General features: G+C 40.9%; 1 protein-coding gene across 1 annotated transcript in view; it reads left to right on the plus strand.

Annotated features, from left to right (window-relative positions):
* The window catches only part of LOC135091800 (uncharacterized), a 31,339-nt gene extending 13,035 nt beyond the window's left edge, over positions 1-18,304 (plus strand). The window contains exons 2-8 of the mRNA XM_063989771.1: positions 3,680-3,895; positions 4,853-4,981; positions 5,323-5,439; positions 5,635-5,718; positions 6,349-6,480; positions 7,031-7,152; positions 7,544-18,304. Of these exons, the coding sequence (XP_063845841.1) occupies positions 3,680-3,895; positions 4,853-4,981; positions 5,323-5,439; positions 5,635-5,718; positions 6,349-6,480; positions 7,031-7,152; positions 7,544-7,670 (927 nt within the window). The 3' untranslated portion in view covers positions 7,671-18,304. The remainder of the gene's footprint in view (positions 1-3,679; positions 3,896-4,852; positions 4,982-5,322; positions 5,440-5,634; positions 5,719-6,348; positions 6,481-7,030; positions 7,153-7,543) is intronic.
* The last annotated feature ends 1,684 nt before the right edge of the window (positions 18,305-19,988 follow it).

The following is a 19,988-nucleotide window of genomic DNA, read 5'->3' on the forward strand; positions in this document are numbered from 1 at the left end:
AGCGTAACTAACACGTGAGTAACTTCCCTCACGTCAGTCATCGCAAAGAACCGGACTTAAGTGGACGCGGAAATGGTTCTCTAACACGCTCAGTCAACAACCGCCATTCCTCGACTGTTTACCGGCCGAAGAGAAAACGAGCTGGAGAGAAAACGGGAGGAATGACCTTACATCTTCCCTTTCCTCCTTCCCTCGTTGTTTCTTCTCCTCATTACTCCTCCCTTCTCTTCCTCCCAGAGTCAACACGTGGGCTTAGAAGCTATCGAGCAACAGATGACTGACTCAGCAGTATTTGTTAGAAAGTTGAATAGGTATATAAGGAAAGAATGTAGAAAGAATAGAGATAGAGACAAGAATAGGGGAAGGTAGGGAGGGACAGGTGAATGGAAGAAGGATAAGGAGGAAGAAAAGGATTACGAGGAGATAGGAAGGGAGAGGATGAGGGAAGAATAAGAAAGAAGCAAGTAAACGAGAAAATAAAGGAGAAAATGGATGATGAATACAAAGGAGAAGAATTAGAGATCGGCTGAAAAAAAAGCAGTAAGGTAAATGAAGAAAAAATGAAGGAACTAGTTTTAAGAGAGACTGAAAAAGAAGAATTAAAGAAAAAACAAATCATTACTACCACTACTACTACTACTACTACTACTACTTCTACTACTACTACTACTACTACTACTACTACTATTACTACTACTACTACTACCACTACTTCTACCACTACTACTACTAATGTGCCGTACTGAGACTCTTATTTCATCTCGATATTTCCCAGACAACTTTCTCCAAATGGGCGGGAATCATCATACTTAGATGCAGGTAACATAACAACTTTCGAACTTGATTCCTTCTCGGGTAAACAAAAAGTCACATATTGCATCATCATTTTGCCGCGTTGAACTCTTGGTGCGAGACTCCGATTGTCACTTGTTTTTTCCCACTAGAAAGAGAGGGAGAGGGGAAGGGAGGAGGAAGACTAAATGGATGCAGGAAAACGTAAGGGAAAAGGAAATTAAAAGCTACAGAACCAGGAAAAAAAGGAGAGAATTTACAAGAAAGACGAGAGACAGAGAGACTACAAGGACAAATAGAGAAAAAGAAACAAAGAGGAAAAGTGAACAAAAAACTAAACGAAAATAACAGAGAGAGAGAGAGAGAGAGAGAGAGAGAGAGAGAGAGAGAGAGAGAGAGAGAGAGAGCGGTGAATGGTTGGGCGGTTGCTTTCTCCTTAACACGGCAGTTATTAAAGGCTGAATGACTGAGGTAATGAAGAGAAATGAGGGAGAATTACAGGTAACAAGAGCACCTGATGGGAGGAGGAGGAGGAGGAGGAGGAGGAGGAAGAGGGGAGAAAGAGTTTGCAAGTCACATACGAAAATTATGAATTGGATGAACAAAACCAACAAAAAACATTACTACTACTACTACTACTACTACTACTACTACTACTACTACTACTACTACTACTACTACTACTACTGCTACTACTACTACTACTACTACTGGCACCGTAACAAAAATACAATCCTTGGACACTAAATAACAATGGCGTATCAACACACACACACACACACACACACACACACACACACACACACACACACACACACACACACACACACACACACACACACACACACGTCAACGAGTGAAAGTTTCAATGAGAGTTACTTGGAAGGTTCAAGAAGGAGAAGGAGGAGGAGGAGGAGGAGGAGGAGGAGGAGGAGGAGGAGGAGGAGGAGGAGGAGGAGGAGGAGGAGGAAGAAGAGGACGAGGAGGAGGAGGGAAGAGAAAGATAAACCGGAAGATACAAATATGGAAGAGAAAAGGGATATGAAGAGGAAGGAAGAGGAGGAAGAAGAGACAGGGAGATAAAGGAGAAGGAAAAGGAAGAGACAAACAGGGAAGATAAAGGAGGAGGAGGAGGAGGAAGAGGAAACAAGAAAAGAAACAATTATAGGAGGAGAAACAAAATCAAAGAAAAATATTAAAGAGAAACAAGAGAGAGAGAGAGAGAGAGAGAGAGAGAGAGAGAGAGAGAGAGAGAGAGAGAGAGAATCGCTTGGGTGGTGGCACGTGTCAGGTGTTCCGCGGAGTGATCAGGGCAGGTGTAATCACAGGTAACGCGAGACCAGTTACCTGTTACCTTTGTCACATTTCATTTTATTTATTTATTTTAGACTCGCTTACTCTGTCAATTTAAAGCTAGAGGCAATTTTCTTTATCAGTTGTGAGATTAAGTTTGTTGCAAGTAGTAATGTGATGCCTAGTAAATTGTGTCTCTCTCTCTCTCTCTCTCTCTCTCTCTCTCTCTCTCTCTCTCTCTCTCTCTCTCTCTCTCTCTCTCTCTCTCTCTCTCTCTCTCTCTCTCTCTCTCTCTCTCAGTAATGTAGGTAACTCAAGTTTAATGTTACGTTCATATTTCTTAAAGTTTAATGCATTTGAAAGTACAGAATACATAACTACCTTTCATTTGGACCATCTTTCCTCCTCCTCCTCCTCCTCCTCCTCCTCCTCCTCCTCATTATAGTCATCATCGTCACCATGTACCGAAAGATGAGACCTCTGAAATTTCCCTCCTCTTCCTCCTCCTCCTCCTCCTCCTCCTCCTCCTCCTCCTCCTCCTCCTCCTCCTGCTCTTCCTCCACCTCCTCCTCTTCCTACCTTACTTTCACCAAAGCATCGCCTTCAGTAACAAGCAGAGAGAGAGAGAGAGAGAGAGAGAGAGAGAGAGAGAGAGAGAGAGAGAGCACCGTGCCATACAATACCTGCCACGTGATAATCAGGTGTAATGAGAGAAAGCTGCATCGTGAGCGGGAGGTAATGGCAGGTAACGAACAGGTGTGGTGATGAGAGCTGTCACGGGGCGCAGGTTTGGTGATACGCAAAAATGGTGGTGGTGGTGGTGGTTGTTGTTGTTGCTTATTCTTGCTGTTCTAGTAGTAGTAGTAGTAGTAGTAGTAGTAGTAGCACAACTCTTACTATCACCAGCACCACCACTACTACCACCACCACAACTAATAACAACAATACAAACTTCAGTGAATTAACACCGCGCCACTAAGTAAACACATTATAAAGCAGTAAGAGGTTTTCCCGTGTCATCATTTAATCCCTCGCTGCTTCCTCTTCACTCTTCGTCATTTCCTGTTCCTTGTTCCTGCCAATATAATTATGACTAAGTCTGCCCTCCATTCCTTTCACTTTTGCTTGTTTTCTTCCTCTTGTCATTCCTCCTTTGTTTCTTAAGTCTATTTCCTTTCTCTTTCTCTCTTTCTCTCTCTCTCTCCAGCCCTCGTTTTCTTTTAACAAGTTTCGAACGGTTGAAATTAAACCAGTCTCGTAAAGTTTAAAGGTTTTTATGTCTTTAAATCATTTGTAATTTCCTTTAGTAGTAGTAGTAGTAGTAGTAGTAGTAGTAGTAGTAGTAGTAGTAGTAGTAGTAGTAGTAGTTTCATTCATCTTTTGGTTCTTTATTAACAAGTTGTATCCTTCTTTTTTTCATTTACATTTATCCTTTTTCTGTATAACTTCATCTCTTAACCTCCTCATATCCTTTATTTACCATCTTTTTCCTCCCTTCCTTCTGAACCCTCTTTTCCTTTCATTCCACCACCCCTTTACTTCTCTTCTTAACCACCACAATCACTAACACCTCCTTTCTCTCTCTCTCCGTCAGATGGTGTCCCGACAGACTCTGGGAGCGGCCCTTGTGGCTCTCCTTTGCACCTCCCTCGTGACCTCCACCTTAGCAGCTTCCATGGACGCACAGGAGGCTCCGGTGGGAAGGAAATTCGTCACAAAGTCCAACAATATAAAAAAGAATGAGGACTTAAGAAGGGACACACAACCACAGCCTCGACCCCAGCAGGCAGCTCCTTCCCCAGCCAAACAGGTGAGAATTGGGCGTATGGGCAGGTGAGGGAGTGTGACAGGTGGACAGGTAAGAAATAGGTGGATGGGCAGGTAAGGAAGTATGGCAGGTGAAAGATTGGCAGATGGGGAAGAGTGGCAGATGAAGAAGTGGAACAGGTAGTAATGAGGATGCTGAGAAATTATTGACCAGGTGGTGAGAACAGGTGTGAGAAAGTATACAGGTGAGAGAGAGAGAGAGAGAGAGAGAGAGAGAGAGAGAGAGAGAGAGAGAGAGAGAGAGAGAGAGAGAGAGAGAGAGAGAGAGAGAGAGAGAGAGAGAGAGAGAGAGAGAGAGAGAGTTATTTAGGCGAAAGTGTTATACAGGTTAAATTTAGCTTGAGGTTGGGTTAGATAAGATCAGATTAGTTAAGGTGAAGAAAGTTAATATAAGCTAATTTTAACCTGGATTAGATTAGGTTACGTTATTTTGGGATAGATTCAGTTAGGTTAGGTTAGTATAGATTATGTTAGGCAAGGTAAGGTTAGCTAATGTTAGGTTTGGTTAAGTTTACATTGTTAGGCTGAATTAGGTTAGGTTAGTATGGGTTAGGTTAGATTAAGTTAACCCTTTCACTGTGATACGAAACAAAAGCAGGAGGAGCAATGCATGAAATCTTTACAAGCAGAAGTGGATTAAAAAGCAGAAGTGGATTAAAAAGAATAGATTTACTAATTTCTACCCAGTTTAATGATTAGAGGTGACTGCAGAACAAGTGAAGATGTCTCAGAGTGAATAGCAACTGAGGAAAGATGTACAGGTTAGGTTTAGTTAGGTTAGGTAGGGTTATGTTAGGTTAGGTTAGTTTAGATTATGTTAGGTTAGGTTAGGTTAGGTTAGGTTAGGTTAGGTTGGTTAGGTTAGGTTAGGTTAGGTTGGCAGTCAGAGGGTTAAGTTAGGTGTACCATCACTGAGCACGCCACCGTCTCGTCACCTCAGGGCGTTGCTGCTGACGGAGGCTTCCAATGGGGCAACGTTTTCAACATGGTAATGAAGGTGCTGTTCGGCGGCCCCATCTCAGGACCCAACGGCGCCTCGGACAAGATGGACTACATCACCCAGCTCACCGTGAGTGTCCGCCCTCACTGACTGACTGATTGACTGACTGGTTGGCTGACTCGTTGACTAGTTGACTGACAGACTTACTACTTGGCTGACTAAATGACTGGTTGACTGACTGACTGACTGGTTGACTGGTTGACTAACTGGCTGACTGACTGACTGATTAACTGACTTATTAACTGTTCCGCAACCCAATCACACGTGACCATTAAAAAAAAAAAAGGACAAACTTCATAACAAATTAACTGACTGACTGATCTGATTTCACACAACAACAATAACAACAACAACGAAATCGAATACAAATACGTAATGTAAGCACCTTTTCCTCCTCCTCCTCCTGACAGACCGGAGAATTCTCATGGTCCAAGCTGGTGTCCCTCGGAGTTCAGCTGCTCCTCAACGTGCTCGGCGGGGGAGACAACGCAGCTATCGACAAGATGGACTCCGGCTCTCCCGTCGAGGTGAGAGAGAGAGAGAGAGAGAGAGAGAGAGAGAGAGAGAGAGAGAGAGAGAGAGAGAGAGAGAGAGAGAGAGAGAGATTACGTAGCTTAAAAGTATAACGAATTTTGAACATATTGTTTTCGCTTTCATTTCTTTGTATTTCTATTTACAACGGTGTATGGATGGATGAATGAATGAATAAATATCCTTCACAGGGCATCCTGACGGCCCTGATCTCCTACCTGACCGGCTCTAACAACCCCGACGAGGTTGGCGTGATGGCTAAGCAGGCATCTGAGGTGAGAGGAAAGGGCGCTACTGTCTACCTTAGTCCTCCATCATCTCCATTTTCTTTCAGTTCCAGACCTCTATTCTGCAACGCACAAGACTTTTCTAAGCCCATTTATGATTAGTTTATCGTTTTCTTTTTTTTTCAAATTGACGTTATAAAATCATTGTTAAACGATCGCAAAATTGATTATGGCACGCTGTCTTTCTAAACTGTTTTCAAAGACCACTTAAGATTTAGACGGTTTCTCGTGTGTGTGTTTTCTAATTGATGTTAGGAAACCGCGTCAATGTATCACTAGAATAACTGAAAAGGTCTTTCAAGTTCCAAACATTTACTGATATCCAAAACACTGCTCTCCCAAAACTCTATTCCTCATCCCTGTCCACTTCTTACACTGCTAACACGAGTCTCCTTTGAAAACAATCTCTCTTCCCCATCCCTGGCCACTTCTAACACTCGTAACACAGTTTTCTCCACCCCTGCCCACTTCTAACACTGCTAACACGAGTCTCATCCTTTGAAAAACATTCTCTTCACCATCACTGCCAACTTCTAACACTGGTCTCCTCTCAGAACACTCTCTCTCCATCCCTGCCCACTCCTATCACTGCTAAAACTGGCATCTTCCTTTCTCCAGCTGTTCGGTCTCGTGGTCACCCTCCTAGACGCCCTCCGCACCAGCTTCTCCCAGAGGTCCTTCGACGCTCGCAGCATTGGTACCTCTGACCCACTTGCAGATGCTGGAGTCGCTGCCACCACCATGCTCAAGGTCAGTCAAGGTCATGAATAGAGGAAGATTCAAGGGAAGGTCAGTTCTGGTCCGTTTAAAGTCAAAGGAAGGTAATTTTTTTCTGTTTAGATTCAAATGAAGGTCATTTTTGGTATGATTAGTCTGAAAAGGTCAGTTTTGGTCTGTTTAGTCTCAAAGGAAGGCCAGTCTTGTCTGTCTAGTCTCTTAAGATTAAAGTCAAGGTCACGAGATAAAGAATAAAAAAGGTGCATTTTCTGTTTAATTACATAAGGTGACGAGGTATTATAATGAAAATCACAGAATTGATCAAATTTATTGGTCATTTTCAAAAGGTTGAGTTTATGGTCACTGTTTAACTTCGTTTTCTGTTTCTTTACGAAGGTCAGTTGTTCGTCTGTTCTCTCTCATAACGCCCTGTTAAAGATCACGAGAAAAGTAATAAAAAACGAAAAAAAGTTAACAATTTTATCGGTTAGCCTCGAAGGATTAAGTTCACGGTCATTATTAATACTCATTTCTATTTTTCTCCTATTTTTTCTATGTTCTATTTTTTTTTCTCTTCGTGCAGACTTACATCAAAACATACGAGACTGAGGACGACATTTGCATACAGAAATACCTTTGTGAGGCCAACTCTGACTGCGTCCACGGCACTGGAGACACCGGCTACCTGTTCTGCCAGGTTGCAACGTGAGTGGCTTAATGGACCGAGTATTTGAAGGTGATAAGACAGTAGAGACAGAGACAGAGAGGGGCCCTTTACTCTCAACTACTCCTGCATCCCACCTTCACTACTTTCAAAAGGCCCCAAAAGTTTCATGAGTTTTCAAGTGTGTTTTTTTTTTTTAAGGGAGATTAACAAAATTTCTAAGATCACATTATTTGCAGAAGCCATACTCTTGAGAACCCAGTTAATGAACACACCTGTTTAACCCACTTGTCAATATCCCACACCTGTCCATATATCACCTGCCCAAATGACACACCTGTCCAAATGACATACCTGTCGCAATCACATCTATTTCACACCTCACCTGTCAACAACTCCCAGTCCACATCTGACACGTTTCCACACCTGCAGGTACGGCATGAGCTACCTGCTGGAGCGCGGCACCTACACTCCCTTCGAGATCTTCAACGACGCCGGCAGGAGGGGCCGCGTGGGGGAGAACTGCAAGATGGTTTTCAGCGAGTGTAACCAGGTCTAAGGCGCCTCCCAGGTTCTCCCAGTGTTGTGAGGGCACCCGATTTGCTCTGACAGGTATTCTTTGGGCGTCCCCGGCAGATAGTGATATTTAAACGTAGTATGTAATTCTTTTTAGGTGGTCTAACTGCTTCTAGACTTCATGAGAGCATTTGGGCGTGGTCAGAAGGCGTTCTAACTCTATACAAGTGTATCCAAAGGCGTTCAAAGGCGTTATAAGCGTCTTTTAAGAGCATCGCAACGCCTCACCGCCATTTTAGTGTACCATAGAAAATTTTCCGGACAGTTGTGAGCGCTCTAGTGATTTATCGGAGCCCTCGCCAATATGCTGCGGCGGCGTGTCTCCCCGGCTGTGTCCTCCGCACTGACTGACTCAAAGGACCCAGGGACTGAAGGAGACACAGCCGGGGTGCTCTCGCCGCCCCACGCACCCTCAGAACCCTAACACTGCTGACGGAACAGACTGACGCACGGACGTTCTTCATGTTACGTAGCATTATGTTATTTATTCTCCTTCATTCGCTTTGACGCTTTGCCTGGGCGTCTCTAGGGACTGTTTATGTTAAGATTAGAGGCATTGAGGTGATGGAGGACGTCAATAGGAGTGAGCAAGAGAGAGAATGAAGTGAATGGTTGTGTATGAGAGATAAGAGTGAGATTAAAAAAAAAAAAAATTTGACTTACATGCAAAGTACTTACAGGGCAGTTCTGTTTACGAGTATTAATCAATCATATTTACACTAGTGGTATCTGTATATCAAGGATGTATTTAAGTAGACACGTATAGCCTCCTTCCAACGATATAATCCCGTAGACGTAAAGAAATACATAGGTTAGTATTTATAAACTACTTCTAATCCCCCCCTGCCCCTCCCCAGCCTGACCTGACCACTCCTATACCATCTCCCACCAGTCCCTACCTCCATGCCATCTAGAGCCTTGCCCGTGTCCCTTTCCACTGACTCTCGACCCTGCAAGATGACCTGAGGCTGACCTGGCGTGACTTGTGCTGACTTTAGGGGGTCGAGGGTCAGCTGATGGCCACGGCGGGGTTGGTAGGCTGGAAACTTGAGATTTAAGATCGTCTATCCAGTGTCACCTTGTGTTGTGATACCAAAAAATGTGCTGCTGTTTCCTTTTTTTTTTTTTTTTTTGTCTTTTCCCGAGGTTGGTTTTCTTTCACTCGTCTCGTCGTGAAACTAAGAAATTTTAATGTTGCAAAGTAGTGAAAGGGAAATTACTTGGTTCGTTCAAACGGAATGAAAAGAAAAAAGTCCTTTCATGTTTTAAATTGAGTTTTTTTCACGTTCCTCTGACTTGAAATACCTTGGAATTAGAAAGTTTTGTGAATGTTTAAAGATTATGAAAGGAAAAGTGTAATTTACGTTCGTGGCATCTTAAAATTTTTCACGTTCTTTGCCAACACCTGAAAACTCCGTAAAGAAGCGAGACTTTTTGCATATTCAGACGTAATAAAAAGAATTGTTTATTGAAATACCGGATCATAAGTTGCTTCAGTTCTGAATTTGTGAGTTTTGTTTTCATATTTCTCTCTGGATTTTGTTTTTTTTCGAACGCTCAGTTTTCAAATTATTACCAGACGTGTTTTCATTAATGTTAGTTTGAGGCGAGTGAAAGATTCAGTCTCTGGGTGAATAGTGGCACCCTTGTCCCTCCTTCCCCCCCCTCACCTTACAATGTTGCTGCCCCCCCCACACACACACCCCCTACCCCACCCCAGTACCTGACTCACTCCCCTGGACTCCCACACACCTGTAGCAACACACACACACACACACACACACACACACACACACACACACACACACACACAAACAGATAGACAGACACACGTTTTCATTATTTATTTATTTGTTATTTGTTAAGTTTGAGCATAATCATTCCCGCTGGCGGGTCAAAACAGGAACAAAAAAAAAAAAAAAAAAAAAGATAAATATATATGATGTTTAAAGGCATGTATATCTACAAAGCCACGACTCAAAGGCAGACGACAACTGGACCAGCTGCTAACGACCCTTGACTACCCCCACCATCGCCACCACCACCATGACCCCCTAGGTGCTAATTACACCTGCAACACCTGCCTCACATGCCCTGCTGGCTTCAGGTGCCTTGTGATGTAACACTGGTGGTGGTGACGGTGATGCGTGGTGATGGGGTGATGGGGTGAGGGAGGGGGGAGTCAGCAGGCCTGGACTCCCCCCTCCTCCCCCTTCCCCTACCAAGCAGCGACGGACTGTACCCCTTCCCTCGTGGCAATAAACTCATGTGTCAACTGACTGACTTCTTCCTAACCCACGACCGTCCCTCCTTCCTCCTGACCTTGCCTCCCTCCCTCCCACGACCTGACGACGCAGCGAGGGGCGCGGCGACGACCACAACGACTCAATGGACGACGACACAATACAAAAAAAAAAAAAAAAAACACCACAGTAGATAAATTATGACCACTTAGGGAAATTAGGTTAAAAAGTGTGTGCATTTATGGTTAGCGAGTTACGAATTCTTGGTTAAGTTTAGTTATTGAAGTTCTGGCATTTATTGAAACTTTTAACACGAGAAATACTAATAAAAATAGTACTGGTTTGTAATATGAAACCCGCTATTATTGCTGCACATTTACCTTAAGATGTAGTTATTCTAGCTATCAATAGCACAAGAGGAAGATCTTAAGACTTATTTAGCATAACTTCAAGACATTTTTTTTTTTTCTAAGACAAGTTAAACGTTCAGAAAGTTTTTTTTTTTCCAAGCAGTCAAGTTAAAACGTTAAAAGTTACGTTTTCCCCAAGCAATCATCTTAAGACGTTCAAGAAGTCAAGAATTTTCACAGCAATCAAGATGAAAACGTTCAGAAAGTTAAGTTTTTTCCCAATCAATCAGGTTAAGACGTTCAGAAACTCCAGTATTTTCCCAAACAGTCAAGTTAAGACGTTCACTGAAATGTCATGTTCTTAAATCGATAGAAAATGACACTGAATGAAGATAACAAGACTACTGAGCTTGACAGGAATTGACAACAATAACGAACTGATTTCGAGTGAGGTGAGAACAATGTGACACCAATGCTTTGAAAGACTGAACATATTTTAGTGAATTTTGAAGTATTTTCACAGCAATCAAGATGAAAACGTTTAGAAAGTTAAGTTTTTCCCAATCAATCAGGTTAAGACGCTCATAAACTCCAGTATTTTCCCAAACAGTTAAATTAAAACGTTCAGTCAACTGTCATGTTCCTAAATCGAACAGAAATTGACGCTGACAGAAAATGACAAGACTACTGACCTTGACAAGACTAATGAACTGATTTATAGTGAGGTGAGCACAATGTGACACCAATGCTTTGAGAGACTGTACATATTTCAGTGAATTTTGACGTTCTTAGGTCGAACAGAAACCGAAAAGACTAATAACTTGATCTATATTAAAAGCTTAGTACAATATGACATCAGTTCATGAGACAGTACATATATCATTGAATCTTCCCGTTCCAAGGTCGAATATAAGGTGATACATACTAAAACTGACAAGACTAATGAAATTTATACATATATTAACTCTTTCACTGCTACACAAATTTTCTTCAATGCCTACAACTTTTTAGACTGTATTTTTGTGCCACTCGGAAATTTTTTTTTTTTTTTTGTAGCTTAAAAGACAATATTACCTTCTGCTTTGCCTCTTTTCTCTCATGTGTCTCCCTGCAAACAGTCTTTACAGTGCTAGGAAGATTAAAGAAGGACGACCGTAGCAGAAAAAGGGTTAATAGCTCGGTATAATCAGCCACTTGTGAGACAGTGCTTCATTCCCTCCACTGCTAACACCAGCTGACACCACACTGCCAAACACTGCCGCCTACTGCACACCACTGCTGACGGATACGCTACTTATACTCCTTACTGCTGACTTGACAACTGATAAAAAAAAAATCAAACTGGTGACTCTGACTTACAGATCTCATTTTACTGACTAAGCTGCTGATAACTACTGACTTACGACGTTCTTCTGACTCTGCTGATAAATTCTACTGAGAAATTACACCGGTTTTCCACTTCTGACTCAAAATGGTAAGAAGATAATGAGTAATTGATTAACCTGACGAGATGATTGACTAACTACTTAACTCAACCACTGAAACCTACTTAGTATATCACTGCACTGACTCCTTCCTGCTGACTGACTGTACTGTTAACCTACTGAACCAGTGAAACTTGAGTATATCACTGTGTTGACTGCTTCCTGCTGACTGAACTATTGACAATCTAACTGAACCACTGAAACTTACTTTATTGACTTGTTACCTGTTGACTGGATGATCTTAACTAATGGTAACTTTACTGATGACCTGACTAACTGCTGATAAACTACTGCTAACTACTGAATTGACCCTTGGCATTTACTGACTGACAAATTTCAAACCTTTCATAGATGCAAATGATACTGAGCCACTGACTTTGAAATGAACTCTTGTCAACAACTGAATTTGCTGATAACTAAAATACTGACAACTGATTTTCGACTGCTGGCAATAACTAAGTTTCTGACGACTCTACTGAACTGAACAGCTGATAACTAAATTGTATTACTGATAACTTAATTGGACAGCTGACAAGAGAACAGATGAGAGCTTAACTGACTGCTGACAAACAATTAATGACCTGCTGGCAACCAAAGTGAACTGAAAATTTAACTGAATTACTGAAAAATTAACAGAACTTAACTGAATTGACTAACTGAATGGCTGACACTTATTGAACTAAGAAAAAACTGAACTTCTGAGAGCTAGTGAACTGAATATTACTGGCAAAACTAACCTACCAAAAAAAAGAGCTGCTGATGACTAGATGGGAACTGAATCTACATTAAATAAACTGACTTGCTGACATTAACTTTACTAAATTAACTTTACTAAACTGCTGATAACTAAACTGAATTCCTGACAACTTTACTGAGCCTTTGACAATGACTAAATTTTCTAAACAAATTAACTACTGCTGACAAGTGACCTGACCCTGACATCACTGAATTTCTGGCAAGCATAGCAACTGATAAACTGACAAACTGACAACCTTACTTCAATTACCGAGAACTAAACTGAACAGCTGACAAATGAACTGAACTGCTGAAAATTTAATTAGCTGACATCTGAATGGACTTACTGACACCTGAACTGAATACTGATAATTGAAATAACTGCAAAAAATCGAATTAATGACGGGTTTACTGAATCATGGAGAATTCGACTGAAAAAATAGCAAGTGGACTGTGAAATACTGATATGTGAATGAATTACTGACATTTTAACTGAGCTAATGACATTTTTTTACTAAACTAATGACAACTTTACTGAGTTCCTGACAACTAGAGTGAACTGACATTAATTCTAGATAGCTAAACTGAACTGATCACTTTTAACAACTCAATTGAACTCATGACAACTTGATTAAACTATACACAACTAGACTGAGCTGCTGATGACTTAAAGTGCTAAACTAATGACAACTTTAATGAACGCCCAACTGAACTGTGAACAACTTAACTGATGACTGAGCTAAACTACTGATTACTACCTGACTGAACTGCTAAAAAAACAAATTGCTGACTATAACTGAGTAAGGCTAAACTGCTGACTAGTAAAGGGGTAACTAATTAACTTAATTAAACTGAACTAAACTGAATTTCTGACAAGGAGAACTGATAGTCAAACTCCTGATTAAACTGGACCAAATGCTGAGAACTTTACTGAATGACTGACAACTGAACTGAATAGCTGACAAATAAAGTGAGCCACTGACAAATTAACTGAACTACTGACATCAAAATCCACGTGAACTGCCGACGAGTAAACTAAACTGACGACAAGCTAAACTGATTACTGACTGACAAACAAACTGAACAGCTCCCAACTAACTGCTGAAAGGAGAATTAAACTGACACTTAACTGACCTACGAACAAATAAACTATGACTATAACTACTACTACTACTACTACTACTACTACTACTAGTACTACTGCTACCTGACTGAATTTGACATGCAGTAGACGATAATATCAACTTTAAGCTCACATATATCGACTATTAAAGACTACTACTACTACTACTACTACTACTACTACTACTGAGAGTTGAAAGAGAAGGGATAAATACTGAAGGTTGAATTCAGAACTAACTATGCGTCTTATGAGTTATTCACGCTAGGAAAGGAAAGCAAACAGTTAACTTGTGCCAAAATAATTAACAGGAGTTCATTTACTAAGACTTATACTATTGTTACTACTACTACTACTAGTACTACTACTGTATACTAAAATGACTTGAATAAGTTCTCGAATCTAAGTTTTTTTTTTTTTTTGAAAGATGGTGGTTCTAACTCATTCTTTTTCTTGTGGAGTACAGATCACGTCATAACTTAACCTGATAAAAAAAAAAAAAAAAAGTTGACTAAATCTTTAAATCTTGACTAAAAGGTGAAACTGGATTGACACTTGACCGAAGCCTGACTGAATTTGATTGAAGCTTAACTGAAACTTGACTGAAATTTGGGTGAAACTTGAGAAAAACTGTACTTGAACTTTACTGAAACTTGACTGACACGTGACTGAAACTAAACTGAGACTTGACAAAGGCTATACTGACACTTGACCGAAAATTTACGGAAACTTTGACTGAATCTTTGTAACTTGACTGAAACAACCGAACGTAAATGAAAACTGAAGCTTAACTGAAACTTGGCTGAAACTTAAAGACTACTTAAACATATTCGAAAATTAACTAATACTTGACTGAATTTTGACTGACGCTATTGAAACTTCACTTAAACTTGACTGAAAAGAGTTAAATTGAACGCAGTGGAAAAAAATAGCTAACTTAGGGAAACTGGGAACTTAGAGCTTGAGAGACGAAGGACAACAGGTAGGAAAACTTAATTGAGAACGTAACAGTTTGAGGACAGGTAGATAATTAGCAAGGAAACATGTTCTTTTAATTAAACATACTCACTATCAATTTCCTTCTTAATATTATCTATTCTGAAAGTAATCTAATATAGGCTTAAAATATTCTTTCCCAACGTTATCTAAAACTTAAACCAATCCTAACCTAATACCTATCGCAATTTGACCTAAACTGACCTGAAATTTACCCTAACCTAACCTAACACACATCATAAGCTGACCTGACCTGAAATACAACCTAACCTAAAGCATTAATTGACCTAATCTGACCTAACCTGACGTGACGGAACCTGAATGTAACCTAGAGGAACCCCACATTACCTTCTCTGTTATGTATGTGATGACTTAACGGAGACTGGGGATGAAAAATATACAATTCTTATAATATCAAGACGTAAACTGACTATATTAACTTAGAATAAAGACTTAAGGTTGGACGACTCCACAAGACTCTACTGCCAGAAGAATTACAGGTATGGACGAACAGGTAACGCTTCCTACGATTACAATGACGACTACAGTGACCTTCCTCATACCTCGCATTACACCATTACGTTACTGACACTGTAATGATCCTCCATGACCTCCCACCACCTTGCAGCACACCTCCACAGTTTTCTAGATTACTTTGACTAACACTGACACACGTAACTAAGATAAACTGAACTGAACCTGAAAAAAAAAGTTATATCACTCAAACTCAAGACTTTTTATGTGATTCATCTCGACTGACCCAAAACTCAGTTAGGAAATAGTAATGAATTTAACTTCTTAATTCGTAACTTCTAAGGTGCCACTTTTGACCAACACGTAACTTAGAAAACCGCAAAACGACAACCACCATCTTGATACCTCCTTACGAACTGACTAACCACTTAACTAACCAACCACTTAACAAACGATACCTTTTTGACTTAGTAAACTTAGCAAGCTGAAAAACCACCGCGATACAACTTATTAACTACCTAACTGAATAACGACTCACACGACTTCTAGGTAATGACAACTTCAATACGGCAGACTCAGTGACACTCAAACACGACTTGCAAATCCATGGCAGCCCAGAATGACCACAAAAGGAATTGAGTGACGACTTAACGACCTGCAGAACATGACAAGGAGCGCTACGACTTTCAGGAGCACTTATCGGTCTTATAACACGTACACATAACGACCACATTGATGTTCACCTTGATTTGATCCTTTAACGACCTTAGTGATCTACAGAACGACTAATTTGACTGTTTTTATGAGAGAGAGAGAGAGAGAGAGAGAGAGAGAGAGAGAGAGAGAGAGAGAGAGAGTGTGTGTGTGTGTGTGTGTGTGTGTGCGAGCGTTTCTGGACAACAATCCCACCTGCACTTTACTTACGATGAATGGGTGAATGATACGAAAGCTTTCTGTGATAGTGAAGAAAAAAAAATGTATAATGAAAAAAAAAAATATGAAAAAGGATGAAAAGTAAAATAAAAATTCAATCTGACGAATGTAAAATAAGACAGTGATTCATTATTGCTGTTGTTGTTTGCACTTATTAATGTTGTTGATCTTTTTTTTTTTTTTTTCGTTATTTTAGTTAGACGTGAGATGGACAGAAGCGCGAGAGACGAGAGAGACAGACAAACAGACAGATGTACAGACAGACTCAAAGCGAGAACATTTTAAGACAGGCATTAAGAGACAAAGCAAAGAGAAAGATATACCAAAATGACAGACAGACAGATAGACAGATAAACAGAAAGATAGACAGACAGACAGATGAACAAACAGACATATAAAGACAGATAGACAGACAGACAGACAGATGAACAAACAGACATACAGAAGAGAAAAGAAAGACAACAGATAGACAGACAGACACACAGATAGACACACAGAAAGACAGAAGCTTGAGAAACGAAAGATGATAGAGAAACAAATTAACAGACAGACAGACAGACAGACAGACAGATGGACAGACTTAAACTAACAGAAAACGTGAAGAGAGTCATTGAGAGACAGAAGTGGAAAGAAAATATAGAGATATAACGAAATAACAGACAAACTGACAGGCAGACAAATAGACGGAGAGACAGATAGAAGAAAGGCAGACTGTATACCAAAATAAAGGCAATTAGACAAACAATTAAGACAAAGGACGGGGAAATAGACAGGCAGGCAAACAGACAGACAAACAAAGAAAATCAAGACTAATATTAAAGACAGGAAAAAAGAAAAAGGAAAAAAAAAAGAAAAGAGAAAAAAGACAAAGAAAATAGGTGCCAAAAAAAGACAAGGGCAGACAAACAGATAGACTGAGACAGAAAGATAGACAGACAGACAGACAGACAGACAGGCAGACAGAAAGACAGACAGACATACTAGCTGACTGAGAAGTAGACAAAAGTAGACAGAAAGATTTATTAAAGACAGATTAAGACAGTAAAATGAAAACACACACATACAGACAGACAGACAAACAGATAGAACAATTTAGACAGAATGACAGATTGACGGAAAGAGTGAAGCAAAGACAGTCAAACAAGCAAACAAGACAAACATTGGCTGACTTGCTGAATGAGTAATTGAAAGAAAAGACAGAATGGCATAAAAACAGATAGGCAGGTAGACAGAAAATTAGACAGACAGACAGACAGATCAGCAAACAGAAACACAGATAATTACTGACTTAATGACTGACTGACTGACTGACTGACTGACTGGAAAGACGTAAACGAGAAGATAGATAAAAACAGATAGACAGACTACCACAAACATATGTAAACAAAACCAAACAGGAAAGGTGACAGACAGACAGACTGACTGACTGACACAGAGGCAGACTGGCTAATTGACTGACTGACAGAATGAATAAATGAATGAATGGACGATTTAATGACTGACTGATTGATCGATTGACTGATTGAATGATTGACTAACTGACTGACCGACTGATTGACTGAATGAATGAACGAGTATATGTGCAATTGAATGACTGACTAACTGACTGACTGAACGACCTGTTGACTGGCTGACCGACTGACTAAATGACTGAATAAGCAAATGACTGAATTAATTAATTAACTGACCTGCTGACTGACTGAATGAATGAATAAAAAAATGTTCATAATTGAATGGTTTGCTGACTGGCTGACAAGCAAAAATATACACAGACAGATAGCCAAACAGACAATGAGACAACCAGACATACAGACAGAACATGGACAGACAGACGCAGTGAAAGATAGACAGACAGACAGACAGACAGACAGACAGACAGACGGACGGACATAGAAGGACAAACACAAAGATAAAAGAAAATTAATGAAAGACAGATAGACAAACGGAGAAAGAGAAAGACAGATAGACAAAGAGACAAAGTGAATGACTGACTGACAAAATAAGACAGAAGAAGACATAACAGACAGATGGAGAAAATAAGGGCGAGAATAACTGACAGATTAACAAACACACAAGTAAACAGGTGAACATTTTTTCGCCCCCACCTCCCCCCCAAAAAAAAAGACGATTCACAAACATATCACCAAAAGTCTGTCAAGAGTTTTATTATCACCACCCCAATCAACAGTTTCTCTCAGTCTCCCCTTCAACTCTCTCGGTGTAAAGTCTCCCCTCGCGAGGAACACAAAAGAAAAAAACGAAATAAAAATTGTAACATCAAATTTGTGTTATTTTCCTTTAATTTTCCGTCCCTTACAAAGAAAATATAGATGAGAGAGAGAGAGAGAGAGAGAGAGAGAGAGAGAGAGAGAGAGAGAGAGAGAGAGAGAGAGAGAGAGAGAGAGAGAGAGAGGCATGGGCATTGTAAGATGAGTCACTTGAAGGGATTAGAATGTGACTATTGAATGCAAATGTGTGTGTGTGTGTGTGTGTGTGTGTGTGTGTGTGTGTGTGTGTGTGTGTGTGTGTGTGTGTGTGTGTAGGGCCAAAAGGTGAGTATATTGTTACCTGTCTGAATGATGGTGTTTTGATAGTGATGGTCGTAGTAGTGGTGGTGGTGGTGATTGTTGTTGTTGTTGTTATTGATGTTTATGCAATCGGAGAGCGCATAACCAAAATAACAACAACAACAACAACAACAACAATTATATCTTCCACTCCTACACCTTCACCACCACCACCACCACCACCACCACCACCTCCTCCCTCTCTCTCTCTCCTTCACCCACATTTTTCAAGGCAGTAACAAGCAAGGGATGGAAGACCTGTGCGAGGCGGGGGGCGGCGTGACTAAGGGCTCCTCGCAGCGGCCACCAGAGGGCAGGGAAGGCAAGACTGATTTTGATGTTCCTTTCAAGTCCATCCTTTACAGCCTTGCCTCGTGTGTGTGTGTGTGTGTGTGTGTGTGTGTGTGTGTGTGTGTGTGTGTGTGTGTGTGTGTGTGTGTGTGTGTGTGTGTGTAAGGAAGTGTGAACAAAGAAGAACAAGAACAAGAACGTGAAAAAAAAGAGAGAAAAACAAGACGAAACAAGAAAACGAAGAGGAAAAAGCAACAGAAGGAGTAACAAGAGAAAGACGAATAGAAGGAGGAGGAGGAGGAGGAGGAGGAGGAGGAGGAGGAGGAGGAGGAGGAGGAGGCTCATAAAACCGCACATATTGAACCCAACTGAACCTAACAATGCAACAATAACACGCAAGTTTTGGTCCCACGAAGAACCAAGAGGAGGAGGAGGAGGAGGAGGAGGAGGAGGAGGAGGAGGAGGAGGAGGAGGAGGAGGAGGAAGGGGGGAGGAGGAGGAGAGTGAGGTCAAATTACACGGTTGTAGCAGAGAGAGAGAGAGAGAGAGAGAGAGAGAGAGAGAGAGAGAGAGAGAGAGAGAGAGAGAGAGAGAGAGGGAAAGGAAGAAAAGAAGGAAGAAAGGAGAGAAAGTAATGATGAAAAGGGAAAAAACGAAAAAAAAAAGAAAAAAACGTAATATGAAAGTAAAGAACGAGAGAGAGAGAGAGAGAGAGAGAGAGAGAGAGAGAGAGAGAGAGAGAGAGAGAGAGAGAGAGAGAGAGAGAGAGAGAGAAAAAACAAGTCAGGTTTATCAGTATTTCTTAGCAAGGTGAGGTGAGAAGCTGGTAGGAGGAGCACAGGTGAGCCAGGTGAACCCAGGTGATATATTCCTCCTCCTCCTCCTCCTCCTCCTCCTCCTCCTCCTCCTCCTCCTCCTCCTCCTCCTCCTCCTCCTCCTCCCTGTTTTAATGGCGGTTATTGAAGTCTTGAATGTGTTTTGATTGTGTTTCATACGATTTTAGTGATGATGATGATGGTGGTGGTGGTGGAGGTGGTGATGGTAGTAGTAGTAGTAGTAGTAGTAGTAGTAGTAGTAGTAGTAGTAGTAGTAGTAGTAGTAGTAGTAG

This window comes from Scylla paramamosain, chromosome 38, assembly GCF_035594125.1.
Source record: "Scylla paramamosain isolate STU-SP2022 chromosome 38, ASM3559412v1, whole genome shotgun sequence".
Lineage (NCBI taxonomy): Eukaryota > Metazoa > Arthropoda > Malacostraca > Decapoda > Portunidae > Scylla > Scylla paramamosain.